Genomic DNA, 14,580 nt, shown 5'->3' on the forward strand with positions numbered 1-14,580 from the left:
GATGATAACATGCAGATAAGCAGGCATATATATTTGGCCATCCTGGAGAGAGCCCTCTTTTCTTTCCTTATACTAGTCATGGACATGATGAACTGATTACAAGGAGCACCCACTCAAGGGGCTGGAAGGTCAGTGAAAGTTTAGGACAAACCCCAGACCTCCCTGCCTTACTCCCCACGTCCAGTCTAAATACTTTTCACTGCAAGAGAGTATTTTCTGAAACTTGAACAATCAGCAAGCGCTCAGAATTGTTAAACAAAAACTACACTGTTCACTGAGAACTTAAGTCAATAATGATTTCATTCTTCAGCTGTAACTCCAGTCATCTGAGCCGGCTGACCAAGTTCTAGCTCTGAAATGCTATATGCAATGCTCTGTCTTTCTGAGGCAGATATATCTGGGCGATCTGAAGCTGTCTTGAGGCAACTTCCCGCAGGAGCCTAACAGGAATCAAGAGCTCTTGAGAGGGAGTTCCGGAGGTAGGGCAAGACGGGGGACTGCAGCTAAGACACTTCCTGCTCTAGATCTGCTCCCTTCCTCTTTCTGGCGACTCTACTGTCTACCACACAAAAGGTAGTAGCCAAAGGCAACCTTTAGGTGCAAGGTAAGCTGCATTGTTTAGACACTTCTTCCTCAGCCTTCATTCACTCCCTTTGCTTCCTATTTACAAACTTGTCTGTCCCATTTTTCCCCTGGGAGACTCATGGCTCCCATGATCGCCCCTGTGGAGTTATGCTCAGTTGTACATCGTTATCCCAAGGCTCTCTCAGAAGCACTGCTGTGAATGTCTCAGTGCCTGCTGCAGGTTACCCCAACGTAAATCTCAGTGTGTCTACAATGATGCCCAAGCCCAGATCTGCCTGCATTTTCCTGATACACCCATTCCATTTTTGCTGCTCTCCAATTCTCTATAAAGATAGAAGGTAGGGCGCCTGGGTGGCTCAGTTGTTAAGCACCTGCCTTCCGCTCAGGTCAATGATCCCAGGGTCCTGGGATTGAGTCTTGCATCGGTCTCCTTGCTCAGCGAGGAGACTGCTTCTCCCTCTTCCTGCTACTCCTCCTGTTTGGGCTCACTCTCTTTCTCTATGGCAAATAAATAAATAAAATCTTTAAAAAAATAAAGATAGAATTTAGAGATCGTCCATCTATCCCTCCCTCCCAATCAGAAACTTCAATCACTGTCACTTCTACTAAATCAGAATTAAAACTGAACTTTCGACTCTTGAAGAAACAGTATCAACAGTGGTAATAATAATAATATTACAATTCTATTAGGGCTCAGTATGTGCTTTGAATAGGGTAACCATATAATTTACTGTTTGAATTGTGACACTTTTGAGAGTGAAATTATTATTTATTATGCCAAGAGAGCGGGCATAAATAGGGATGGTCCTGGGCAAACGTATGGTTTCATAGCTATGAACCAATTTCTCACTATTACCTCACATGACAGAGGGCTAAGGGAGCTCTCTGTGGTCTCTCTTGTAAGGGCACTAATCCCATTCACGAGTGCTCCACCTTCATGACCTAATCACCTCCCAAAGGCCTCACCTCCAAATACCATCCCATTGAGAATTAGGTTTTAATATACAAATTGGGGGTGGGGGTGGGGAAACAAACATTCAGTCTATAGTGTCTTAGAGTAAGGGATTTAATTATCCCTAATTTACAGATAAAGAAACAAATTACAGAAATTGATACACTACTGATCTTTAAAATCATAATGCAGGACTTTTGTGTATTCATTTGCATTCCTCCAGAAAAATGCCAGTCAGTGTTGCAGGACTAATTAAAAAGGTGAACTGATTCCACAGCCCCGTCCAAATACACTCCAGTACCTATGCATTTAAATTCTCTTTTATTAGTGCTTTGCCAATCATCCAGCCTGTGTGTTTTATAGATGATGAAACCGAGGTCCAGAGAGGTGAAAAAATTTTCCTGAACATAGCATACGGGTCTTGAAGCTGCAACTAATACATATGGTCTCTTCACTCTACTGGCTCTATTCAAATTCTCAAGAGCAGTTTATGGAAATGAATATCACATTGTATGCGCATAAAGAAACGATAGCTGTGATGTGTGTCAAACTACTTGAGAAAAATTTTGAGAGATTGACATCACATTTTAATCTGTGTAATGAAGATAAATGCTGCAACTGTGATTTAATGTATAGGAAATGAGGTCTCTCAGTAATGGGTCACAGACTCATTCTACACTGGGTAACTGTCTCCATGACACAGAGGACAACAGAGATGATGCAGACATTCCCAGAGCCCCACTCGGGGTTTGAACTCACGACCAGAGATCATGACCTGAGCCAAAATCAAGAGTGGGATGCTTAACTGACTGAGCCACCTGGGCATCCCAGTGCCCTGTTGTTTTTCCTCTGCTTCTGTGATTATGACAGCGTGGGTCAAGATGAAGCCTGTGTCAGCCTGTTTTCCCAAGTGACTACAGTGGGCAGAGCCCCTTGGCTGGACCAGGATAGACATGTAGGAGAAATGAGAAACTTTAAACTGCTGAAATTTTGAGTTTGTTTGTTACTGCAGCACAACCTAGACTATCCTACCTGATCCACAGTCTACTTATTCTCTCTGCTAGTTTGGAATTCATACCTTGTGTTTCCATTCTTTTCATTGTTTACCCTAGAAATTCTCAAATACATAGTAAACGTAGAAAAGTCTAATCAATACCTTTTAGTCATCTCTTGAACACTTGGCAATTCACATCACTTCCAAATTATGTTCCTGATGTATAGTTTAATTTTATCTTCTTAATGCAATAAGACATTATTGCTTTATAGAGTCAAAACACTTTTTTTATTTGCTCACATATTTATCATCACCTTTTTAAAAATTCTTTCCTGAATTTCAGACTTCTATTGAGTAGCTTTTCTCTCTCACCTGAAATGCATGCCTAGAAATTTTTTTAATGAAGGACTGCTGGTTGTAAACTCCATTAGGTTTTGTTTTATTTTATTGTTTTGTCTGCAAATGTTTTATTTTACCTTCATTTTTAAGTGACAGGATAAATAATTCTAGGTCGGTGTGTTGAGAAATCAGAACAAGTGTATTCAATTAAGATTATGACCTGCTGAAGAGGAGACACAAGACATCCACATGGCCAGGTTACTCCCTCAACATTCCAGCTGCCACTCTGGAGAAATGAAAAGCCCAGGGTGCAGTTTCAGGACATGTACATAGAAGCAAAGTCATAAGATTTGTTACTTACATTCCCAGAAATGGGGAGATGGAGAGTTGCGGGGAGAGGATGGGTCAATGGTACAATGAACCAGGGGAAGGGGCAGTCCTCAGGAGTGGGCAGGAGATAGAGAGCAAGGTAACAAGTACCTATCCCTTAAAAGGTGATTGGTGTGGAGGTCACTAACTTTTCACTGGCTCAGCTCTAAGTGGCTATTTTATTTTTGAGAGGTGAGGGGGAGGGGCAGAGGGAGGAAGACAGAGAATCTTAAGCAGACTCCCTGCTGAGCGAGGAGCCTGATGCTGGGCTGGATCCCAAGACCCTGAGATCATGACCTGAGCTGAAATCAAGAGCTGGATGCCTAAACCACTGAGCCACCCAGGCGTCTCTCAGAGATTCTCTTACCTGAATAAAGGCAGATTCTTCTGAGAGTGAAGCTGCCCTAAATCCCCACTGGGGGAGTTTTATAGCCTGGAAGAAGACAGACCACTCACACCTGCATAAACAAACATTATCACAAACTGTCTTACTTCCCACTTGTTCCCTAAAAGCTTGTTTATCTCTCCCAAAAACACAAAAACAAGACCCCATTTATTTCCTACAGAGCCCCTTTCCCTCCCTTTCTTCCCCTGTGAAGTTAATATAGAAACCCTTATCCCTTGCTGTTCAGGGAGCCACTTCTTTTTTGCTCCAACACAGGCATAGGAATAACATTGTCTATTTTCCTGTTAATCTGTCTTTTTTTGGTCAGTGACTTTGCAGGCTGTCTGACATGAACCTAAGTGGTTAGGAAAAGTTTTCCTCCCAACGCCACTCCAGATGATATGAGTACTATGTAAGGACTAAGAGAGACCAAACCTGGGTGGAGGGTAGGGTGTTGGACAAATTACAGGAACATGAAAGTAAAAGCTCACACCATACCACATCTTCCTCAGCCCCACTTGCACTTTCCAATTCATATGCATTAGCAAATCATGCTGACTTGACTAAAGATTTCTTGGATATCATGTGACAACATAATAAAAACACTTCCCTTTAAAGAATTCTGTTCTTTCCACTAAGGTCCCTCTCTTCTCTCCTCTTCTCCTTTCTTCCCCTCCTCAGGGTTTCAAAACTGCCTACTTTTTCAGTTCAGCTTTTTCGCAAAACAAAAGCCTGGGAAGTCCTTTAACTTCACTCCTACTTTTTTAGGAAGTCAGAATGGCTCAGTGTCAATGAAACAGATTCTTTATGGAGGATCTCAGCACCACCCTATGTGAGCCATCACTAGAGATAGCATTTATCATACTTTCCAAGGACCTCTCCAAGCCCTCTGTACATCTTACCTTATTTTGTCCTCATAATAAATCTAAGACGTACATATCATCACCTTCATTTCAGGGATGAGGAAACTGAGGAACAGGGAAAGAAATTCAGTTCTATAACTTGCCCAGCTCTTCAGATGCTAGATCAAAATTTGGACTGAGACCATCTAAATCCAGAGCATGGAGAGAATTGTGATTATTCTCACTCCAGAGGAATTGAAATTGTCACCCAGCAAAGACAGGTCTCTTTGTAGGAGGTGTAAAATTGTATAAAATTTCTGGACATGACAGGCTCCACTTGAAGCTCCATTTCCCCTTCTAATGAACTTTTGAACTGGGCAAAAAGACCTTTTGAACTGGGCCAGACACAGTAATTGTTTTACAAGCTGTTGCATATAAAGTCAACGGAACACCTGGCATCTGGATCATAAAACTGCCAGTGTGGCCTCTGATGACAGATAATTAATTCATGCAGATCAGGAATCGTGTGGTGTGATAACACCAATACGTTAGTCAATCCAAGTGTAAATCAGCAGGGCTTAATCTGTCAGTGCCTTCTCCTCCCTGATTCAGGTCAGGTACTTGCCCCCCTGTCCGTCTTTTTCCCGAACACCCTGCTTTTCCTGTGTAGGAGGACGCTTTTCTGGGCATTCTGGAATCTGTGCTCCAAAAAAAATGCAATCCTGAGACTCCCCAGTAAAGGCTTTTGTTCTCTTTCAGTTTTGCCTCTGTTTCTTGGTAGACAGAGGGAATTCTGCTGCTAAGAAATATGGTGTTCTCCATTTTTTCTCCAAAAGGGATTTGAGTCTTTTTTTTTTTTTTAAGTAGGTTCCAATCCCAACATGGGGCTCAAACCTGCAACCGTGAGATCAAGAGTCCCATGCTCTAGTGACTGAGCCATCCTGACATCCCTTGGGAGTTTGGTTTGGCTTTAGTTCCTCTCTTCAACTCTCACCTTCCAGGAGCAGTTGCTGTGGCCAAGAACTGCTACACACCCACCTTCCACACCCAGGAGAGCTGAAGTGGTCAGCACTGGGTGAGGTCGCATGTCTCCTCCTCCTCCCTGCCTGGGCACTGTCCCACCGGACCCCAGATCCGCGCTGCCTTCCAGCCTCACCCCCCTCCCCACAGAAGAGGTGCTGTTGGAATTCCAGCCGCGCCAGGACTCCTGGGGAGAGAGAGAAGACCTCCCTTTCCCTGCTGCTCTGGTGATCACACGTTTATGTGTCCTTTGCAAACCTCCAAGCATATTTGGTGAAAATGGCCCCCCGAGATGATGAGGGCTTTGCTGGGCTTCAGGCATCAGCACTGTAGTGGCTTTCTCTGCTGCTCCTTGTGAACCACCAGACAGATGAGATTCACCTGGTACGGTTCCTATAGGCCAAGACTCACCCTTCCCAGCAGTCCTGAAAAAAGAGTGGTGTGGATGATTCCCTACAATGTCCCTTCCTCACAAGGTCCTTGGCTCCCTCTAAAGTGAAACCAAGATCCTCCTCCCACCTATCTTTCCTTGGAAGCCAAGCCCCTTTGTCATCTGTATAAGACTCCCTCCCCAGGGATCCAGGGATCACGGGGACTGGCCTTCTGCTCTGTCCTAGAGACCAAGCTAGAGACCCAGGTCAGTGGCTGAAGAGGTGGTCTCCCCACCTCCTCAGCCTTGTATGCATTGGACTGGGGGGACCAGGGTGGGTGAGGTTAGCACCTGAGAAAACTGGGGCTGGGCCAATATGGGGATGGAGCATGTGGGCTGCAGGGAACCAGTGGTGCTGGGGGAGGGAAGCATCTCTCTTGGAAATACAATGGCATCCCTTTACGATGCTAGTGTTAGGCACTGGGCTGTTTCCCTTGTGTTGGAGGACAACAGGCCTCTGTCCGTCATGATCCTGGAGGTCATGGTGGTATTTCAGGGATGCAGTTCAGCTCATGGTTTATTCAAAAGGATTTTCTAATGAGCGGCTTGAGCACTGGGTATAAATGTATTTATTTTTCAAATGTATTTTATTTATTTATTGTTTTAAAGAATTTATTTATTCATTTGACAGAGAGCGAGAGAGAGCACAGCAGGGGGAGCAGCAGTGGGAGAGGGAGAAGCAGGCTCCCCGCGGAGCAGGGAGCCCGATGCGGGGCTCTATCCCAGGACCCTGGGATCATGACCTGAGCCCAAGCCAGACACTTGACAGACTGAGCCACCCAGATACCCCCTCAAATGTACTTTAAATTAAAAAAATCTCTAGTATTCAGACACAGGACTGCAAGATTTTAGTTCACTGTCAAGGTAACCACCCAGAGGCAAAGATCACCTCTCTCTAGCTAGCGGGAGCTAAATGCTCTTGGAGAAGAGTGTATGTGAGTATATCATTACTTGGAAAATTGCGCAGGAGGAGGGTATCTTTCTGGCTGACCCAAAGGGAGACTGTGAGCCAGGGAGGCCACAGGTAGGAGCTGGGGTTCTTTCTAAGGCAATGCTTTTTCTCTTCTCTCCCTTTCCTGGCTAGGCTCTTCCAGAGGAGTGAGACCACCATGGCTCAGGAGAAGTTCTTCAGCCTGTTCCCACTCCTGGTCCTGGTGCTGCTGGTGCTGGGCTGTGTCCAGCCTTCTCTGGGCAGAGAATCAAGGGCCGAAAAGTTCCAGCGGCAGCACATGGACCCGGACACCTCCAACATCAGCTCTGGCTACTGCAACCAAATGATGGAGCGCCGGAGAATGACAGATGGACGGTGCAAGCCGGTGAACACCTTTGTCCACGAGCCTCTGCCAGATGTCCAGGCCGTCTGCCTCCAGGGAAATGTTGTCTGCAAGAATGGGCAGCCCAACTGCCACCGAAGCAGCTCCAGGATGCACATCACTGACTGCCGCCTGAGGAATGGCTCCAAATACCCCAGATGCGAATATCAGACCACGCAGGAAGAGAAATTCATCATCGTGGCCTGTGAGGGGAACCCGTACGTGCCAGTCCACTTTGACGCTTCTGTGTAGGTCTCCACCTGAGGCCAGAGCAGCGAGATGCCCCACCTCCCTATGGTAGCACCTGCTTCTCTCCTCTCCCTTCCTTGCTCTGAGGGAAAGAACTCCAGTCAGAGCTCCTATCCAAAACACATGCTTCCCTGCCCAGAGCTTGCCCCTTCGTGGTTGGGGGGATGAGGTGGGCCCCGTGTGAACCACTTCACTGCTTCTTTCAATAAAACACAGTTGCAACCACCTGGATTTCTGATACTGTCTGTGTGATTGCTTTCCTGCTGGGAGTGAGAACTGCAAATCTGGTTAGCTTGGGTAAGCATGGAACAGAATCATTACATGCCTCTGCTTCTGACTCGGTTTTCAGTGACCTGAGATCATTCCTTTCCTTGGAGATTCCGTGCTGCCAAATGTTAAGGTGTTAAGTATGGGCTATTTGAGGGGCGCCTGGGTGGCTCAGTCGTTAAGCATCTGCCTTCGGCTCAGGTCATGATCTCAGGGTCCTGGGATCGAGCCCTGCATCGGGCTCCCTGCTCTGCGGGAAGCCTGCTTCTCCCTCTCCCACTCCCCCTGCTTGTGTTCCCTCTCTCTGCCAAATAAATAAATAAAATCTTTAAAAAAAGTATGGGCTATTTGAGATAAAAGGGAGCTCCAGTTTGGGACTGTCCTGCTGGGTGAGCTGATAAAGGGTGAAGCTCAAATACCAAAATCTCTGGCACAGAAGGAGGGACAGGGTAACCTCAAGAAGACCCTGCTCAGCGCCTGGCTGGGGAGGAGGAGTGGATGAAATTATGATCCTAAATTTTCATTTTCCTTTTATTTTTTTTAAAGATTTTTATTTATTTATTTGTCAGAGAGAAAGAGAGAGCACAAGCAGGGGGAGAAGCAGAGGGAGAGGGAGAAGCAGGCTCCTCACTGAGCAAGAAGCCGGATGCAGGACTCGATCCCAGGACCCTGGGATCATGACCTGAGCCGAAGGCAGATGCTTAACGACTAAGCCACCCAGGCGTCCCATCATTTCCTTTTATTGAGTGAGCTGATGCTGATTACCAGATCAGAAAAATGGCCATCTCTTAGTTGGAAAGTCAGAACCTTCAATTTAGGAGCTAGAGGGGACTGTAGAGATTATTAAATTGAAGGAGAATAAGTAGATTTTGACTTGTGTATCCACTTTAATGGGAAGGATCTGCTTAGAATGCTGTAGAAAAACGTCTAATAAGCGATGTGGTTGAAGGCAGGATGGAGGTAAAGGTGTGTGTGCCACTTGCCATCCCTGACCTAATGTAATTCCCATTTTTATAGAGGAACAGCCTTAAACTCAGAAAGGGTAAGTGACTTGCTCATGGCTGCTGCTCGTTAGTGGCACAGCTGGGACTAGACCCCCAGGTCTCCTGGCTTCCAGTCCTTGTTCTTTCTGCTACCAGAGTAGACTCAGGAAGAAAATCCTGCAGTCTCCCTTTTCCTAAGTGCGGTGAAGGAGGGCACCTGGGTGGCTCAGTTGGTTAAGGGGCCTACTCTTGATTTCAGCTTAGGTCTCCATCTCAGGATCTCAGGGTCATGAGTTCCAGCCCCTAGTTAGGCTCCACTGGAGGCATGGAGCCTACTTTAAAAAAAAAAAACAACAATTAACAGACAAACAAAACACCCCTAAGAGCTGTGGATGGAGCTATGGCTCTCTCCCTGAGCTCACTGGTGGCTCTCACTCGGGTTTCCAGGGCCCTGGGTCTGTGAGCGCTCTGTGTCTGGCACCGCTTCTATACAGCCCTTGAAAATGCTGAGACTCAGCTTCTGTCATCACTTCATCATCTCTTTTGACTCCCTGTTTACAGTTGCATCTGGTTCCTAGAACTAGAGAAAGGCCCTACTTCCAACCAGTCTGACCAGTTCTGTCATTGTCCTTATGTACAACATTCATAAATGTTGGAAGAGACTGTGTTTCTCTTAAGTAAAGTGAACCTTTCACTTCTGTAGAGGGGAGAAAGGCTGCGGGTGACAGGGGCCAGACATCCCTGCATTTCTGTGGTGATGGGAAGGAGTCTCACTCCTTACTAGCAGTGAGGATGGAGAAGGAAAGTTGGAGTTTCTCGATAGGTTCCTTGAGCCAGAATTTGTCTTAAGTTCATCTCACCCTTATTCCCAAACCCAAAGCTCCTCATTTCCCTCCTGCTGGTGCTAAGAGAACACTTTCCTGGAGCTTTTAAGAACACTCACTTGGGTTTTGCTGCCCTTATATCTGCACATTCACCAGCTCTGGCTTCTGACTCCCTGCACATTCTGGGCCTAGGACTGCTGGGGGCTTCCGTCTGGGGAAGAAAGCGATAGGTGGTGACAATGGTCCAGACCAGCACAGCCGGGGAGCAGGTGGGGAGGGAAAGTGCTCTGAATAGGAGGACACTGAGAGAGGAAAGACAGAGTCCTGTCCTGGAGAGGCTCAGGTACAATCAAGGAGAGAAACACCTCAAATAATCTGGCAACAAATTGGAGACGTCTGTTCAGTGGGGAGACTATTTCTACCCCACAAAGAAAGGAGTACTAACCCCTTCCAGGAAACTAATCCGGGCAGATTAATTTTGAATTTGAGGTGCTAACATATTAAGGTGAATATCTGCTTGAAGGCAGAAATGGCCATATCCAGTGATTCTTTCAAGGAGGATAATGCTAATTTCCAGAAAATTCTTCAAAACAAGCTTCAGGAATTCTGCATTCTCAGTGGACAGGTAAGCCCATCTCCATGTCCCAGCTTCTCCTTACTCCTACAGCTGCAAGTGTCCCCTCAAAATCATAGTGTCTTCTGCCTTGCTGATCCTCTCCTGCCTCTCTCAGGGGTAAATTCTTCCTTCAATCTTGAAGCCGATAGCACCCCCAGCCCAGTACTACCCCACGTCAAAACAGATCAGTCCTCCACACCTAAAGGAGTCCTTCACTGAACAGAGTACCTGAGAATCATCCCGGTTCTTTCTTTCCAAGTGCTACCTCATCAGCGTTTGCACTTCGAGCTTTCTAACTGAAAGGAAAGGCCACTCCCAATCCCCGCTCTTGTCTTCTTAGACTGATTCAGCCCTCACAGAGCAAGTGGGAACACTAAGAGGGTGCTGAATCTATCCACCATCACGGAAAACACTTCCCTATTGCTTTTGGAACTCAATCATAAATGTGGGACGGCCCTCCACCTGCATGATTCATGGTTCATGTTGGAGGGTCCTACAAAGAAGGCACAGAGTTAAAACCTACCTCCTGAGGACGAGACAGGGGCACACTTGGAAGCACCTCAAAACATTGCCAGGAGTCACTTCCTAGGGGACAAGTCGCATAATACCTTTGCAAATCCTTCAGCAAATCCATGGATACGTTGAGTTGCTTCAGGGCTTACATAAGTGTGGGTAAGAAGAGGTCTTCTTGGCCTTCTGCCTCCAAGCTTATCTCCCTTCTCACTCTCTTACTGTCTTCTTAATTAACAATAAAGAAGGAGTTGTTCATCTGAAGCACAGAGTATCACTGAGCATGTTCTACTAAAGAGTAGGGTGACTGTACTTTAAAGGTCATAACTGCTATCTGCCATTTTCTAGTTTCTTCTAGAGACAAGTCTGGGCAGGGCCTACACCCGGGATCACTTTCCTTCCTTTTCCACCCTCCGTGAGTCTTCAGCTGGGTGGATAATGGGGCCAGGGCACCTGATTTAACCCCAGCCCCACTATCAGCTCCGTCTGTCCCAAGGCAAGCCTACAGCCCCCATTGGAGCACAGTTTTTCAATCTGTAAAATGAGAGGGATGTGTTTGGTAATTTCCAAGTCTCCTTCCACTGATGACTATCTAGAGGAGCATCCGTTCTCTTTCTAGCAGTGCTGGCCAGGGGCATGTGGTTTTTGGCTACATGTGAGTAGGCATCTCTAGAATAGTCACCTCATTGAGATCTGGTTTAGTTCAGACTTCTTCCCTCTGAGCCCTGGGTCATCCAGGCAACTTGGAGCACCCTTCTAGGGAAGATTCTCAGGCAACTTCAGACAGCCTCTGAGAGTCAAAGCTGCAGCTCGCTTCCGCCAGGGCTTGTTAGGCTTCCTGGACCCTGACAGCCCATGAGATTTTCGTTTGGCTCCGATGCCGCAGAGGGGAGAGACGAATGCTGAGGCAAGATTAGGGCAGCAAACAAGAGAACGCAAGAGTGGGACCTGGAATTTTCTGAGTGTCATTAGAAACATGCCTAATAGAGGTTGGGGGGTGCTTGGCTGGCTCAGTCCATAGAGCATGAGACTCTTGATCTTGGGAGTTGTAAATTCAAGCCCCACATTGGGTGTAGAGATTACTTAAAAATAAAACCTTTAAAAAAAAAATAGAGGTTGAGAGCTGGGCCCTGCTTCAGGCCAGCATGTTTGGCAGCCTCTCTTCCCCACCTCCCTCAAACTCCTCCTTCCCTCCCATAAACACCACTGAACAATTATTTAAGGGAAGGGCTGTCCGATAATGTTGTATATTGTAACATAGAGACAAAATCTGTATGTGTATATGGCTAGATACACATGTGATCATGTATATAGACCTGTGAAATTAAGGAGCGTCAGGGCAAGGAGGGCCATTTGTGATCTGGCTCCAAGACCTTCATCTTAAAGATGGAGAAACTGAGGCATGAAACCAAGTATGGAATGAAGAAAACCAAGTCTGTGGATTCCTTGAGTGTGTGCTTTTATGCTTTGCCTGCAAATTTTCATTCTTTTTTTTTTTAATTTCTAAAAATGATCAGAATAGGAAAATATATCTTTTCTATCTATGATTCTCTGAATTTTAACACACATATAGAATTGTTACCAGATATAGCCAAACTATGGAAAGAGCCTAGATGTCCATCAACAGATGAATGGATAAAGAAGATGTGGTATATATATATACAATGGAATATTATGCAGCTATCAAAAAATGAAATCTTGCCATTTGCAATGACATGGATGGAACCAGAGGGTATTATGCTAAGTGAAATAAGTCAATCAGAGAAAGACAAGTATCATATGATCTCACTGATATGAGGAATTTGAGAAACAAGGCAGGGGATCATAGGGGAAGGGAGGGAAAAATGAAACAAGATGAAACCAGAGAGGGAGACAAACCATAAGAGACTCTTAATCTTGGGAAACAAACTGAGGGTTGCTGGAGTGGAGGGGTGTGGGAAGGATGGGGTGGCTGGGTGATGGACATTGGGGAGGGCATGTGCTATGGTGAGCAATGTGAATTGTGTAAGACTGATGAATCACAGACCTGTACCCCTGAAACAAATAATACATTATATGTTAATAAAAAAACAAATTAAAAATAAATTAAAAAAAAAAAGAATTGTTACCAGATGATTTATCACAGCTGTTACCTCGGGAAATGAACAGGGAGCCTTGGCCTGCGGGGGTCAACTGCTCCATCCCAGGAACCCCGAGGGGGCTGGACAAATCCATAGCATAGCTCCTGGCTGGATCTGCCCACAGTGTTGCCAAACAAACTCAGATAAACTCATCACAAGAGAAGCTAATAAGACAAGAGATAAGAGTTTGGAAAAGAGAAAGGGAGAGATTTGTTTCCAGTGCCAGCAGCTGGGGGAGGTGGCAAGCTCAAGCCTTAACAACTGATCTCTCTTCCTGCAAGATGGACACCTAGAGTTTTCTAGGAGAAGTTCAGGGGGAGGGGGGGTGGTACCTGCAAGAGAGCGGACAAGGATCACAGGTGGGGTGGGGATGTGTTCAGCCCATGATCTGGAGTAGGGAAGGGGATGTGTGGGATGGTTTTCCAGGCATTCTGTTGCTTTCAGGGCTTTTCTGGTCTGGAAGTTGAAATGTTCTGGTCATCGTCAATGCCTCAAGAAAGTGCAATAAGAAATGACTGTTGGGTTCTATACTTGAGCAAGAGGCTCACTGACAGAATCGTACAACCATTATCACAACCAGGACACACAACAGTTCTATCACTCCCATTTCCCCTTGTACTAATCTTTTATAGTCACACACTACCCACCTCCTGACACCTGGGAACCACTGATCTATTCTCTGTCACTATTGTTCTGTCTTTTCAAACTATCGTACAAATAGAATTGCACAGTATGAAACTTTCCAAGACTGGCTTCTTTACTCAACGTAATGCCTTTGAAAGTCATCCAAGTTGTTGTGTGATCCATAGTTTATTCCTTTTTATTGCTCAGTAGTGTTCTATTGCATGGATGTTCCATAGCTTGTCTGTCCATTCACCCACTGGAAGACACTTGAGTTGTTTCCATTTTGGGTGATTATGAAGACAGCTGCTTTAAACAGCTGTGTACATATTTTTGTGTGAATTGGTGGAAGAATAGACACACAGATCAATAGAACAACATCGGGAACCCAGAAACAGGCCCACACAAATATTTATTTATTTATTTGTCAGACAGAGAGCAAGCCAGCACAACCAGGGGGAGTGGCAGGCAGAGGGAGAAGCAGACTCCCTGCTGAGCAAGGAGCCCGATGTGGGACTCGATCCCAGGTCCTGGGGATCATCACCTGAGCCGAAGGCAGACATTTAACTGACTGAGTCACCCAGGAGTCCCTGATCAAAAGTTTTTTGACAAAGGTGTAAAGCAATTCTAGGCAGAAAAGATAATTTTTTGGTGATTGAACATCAAAAAAAACCCATGCAACTCCCTTCCCCAAACTTTCAAACCCTAAATATTCCTTCCCTTGCCCACTTTTTAAAAAATTTCTTTAAATTCAATTTAGTTAACATATAGTGTATTATTAGTTTCAGGGGTAGAATTTAGTGATTGTCAGTTGCATATAACGTCCAGTGTTCATTACAACAAGTGCCCTCCTTAATGCCAGTCACCCAGTTACCCCATCCCCCCACCCACCTCCTTCCATCAACCCTCAGTTTGTTCCCTATATTTAAGTCTCTTATGGTTGCCTCCCTCTCTGTTTTTATCTTATTTCCTTCCCTTCCCCTATGTTCATCTGTTTTGTTCCTTAAATTCCACATATGAGTGAAATCATATGGTATTTGTCTTTCTCTGACTTATTTCATTTCGTATAATACCCTCTAGTTCCATCCATGTCGATGCAAATGGCAAGATTTCATTCTTTTTGATCCCCTGACCACTCTTTCCACAGAGACAGTTCTGTAC

At 45.5% G+C, this 14,580-nt stretch overlaps 1 protein-coding gene across 7 annotated transcripts; it reads left to right on the forward strand.

Moving 5' to 3' along the window:
• The first annotated feature begins 370 nt into the window (after positions 1 to 370).
• RNASE1 (ribonuclease A family member 1, pancreatic) lies at positions 371 to 7,717 on the forward strand. 7 transcript variants are annotated; one of them, XR_004301034.1, is made up of 2 exons: positions 371 to 604; positions 5,468 to 5,686. XR_004301034.1 is itself a non-coding variant. In XM_032417604.1 (2 exons), exon 2 carries the CDS (start codon positions 7,026 to 7,028, stop codon positions 7,479 to 7,481), a length of 456 nt encoding a protein of 151 aa, XP_032273495.1. In that variant the 5' UTR covers positions 371 to 604; positions 7,001 to 7,025; the 3' UTR covers positions 7,482 to 7,717. The 7 variants fall into 7 exon arrangements, 6 of the variants coding, with proteins under 6 accessions (XP_032273495.1, XP_032273497.1, XP_032273496.1 ...); XM_032417604.1 differs by lacking the exon at positions 5,468 to 5,686 and adding an exon at positions 7,001 to 7,717; XM_032417606.1 differs by lacking the exon at positions 5,468 to 5,686 and adding an exon at positions 7,001 to 7,717 and having other exon boundaries at positions 371 to 479.
• The last annotated feature ends 6,863 nt before the right edge of the window (positions 7,718 to 14,580 follow it).

This window comes from Phoca vitulina, unplaced genomic scaffold, assembly GCF_004348235.1.
Source record: "Phoca vitulina isolate PV1807 unplaced genomic scaffold, GSC_HSeal_1.0 scaffold20, whole genome shotgun sequence".
NCBI classification, from domain to species: domain Eukaryota; kingdom Metazoa; phylum Chordata; class Mammalia; order Carnivora; family Phocidae; genus Phoca; species Phoca vitulina.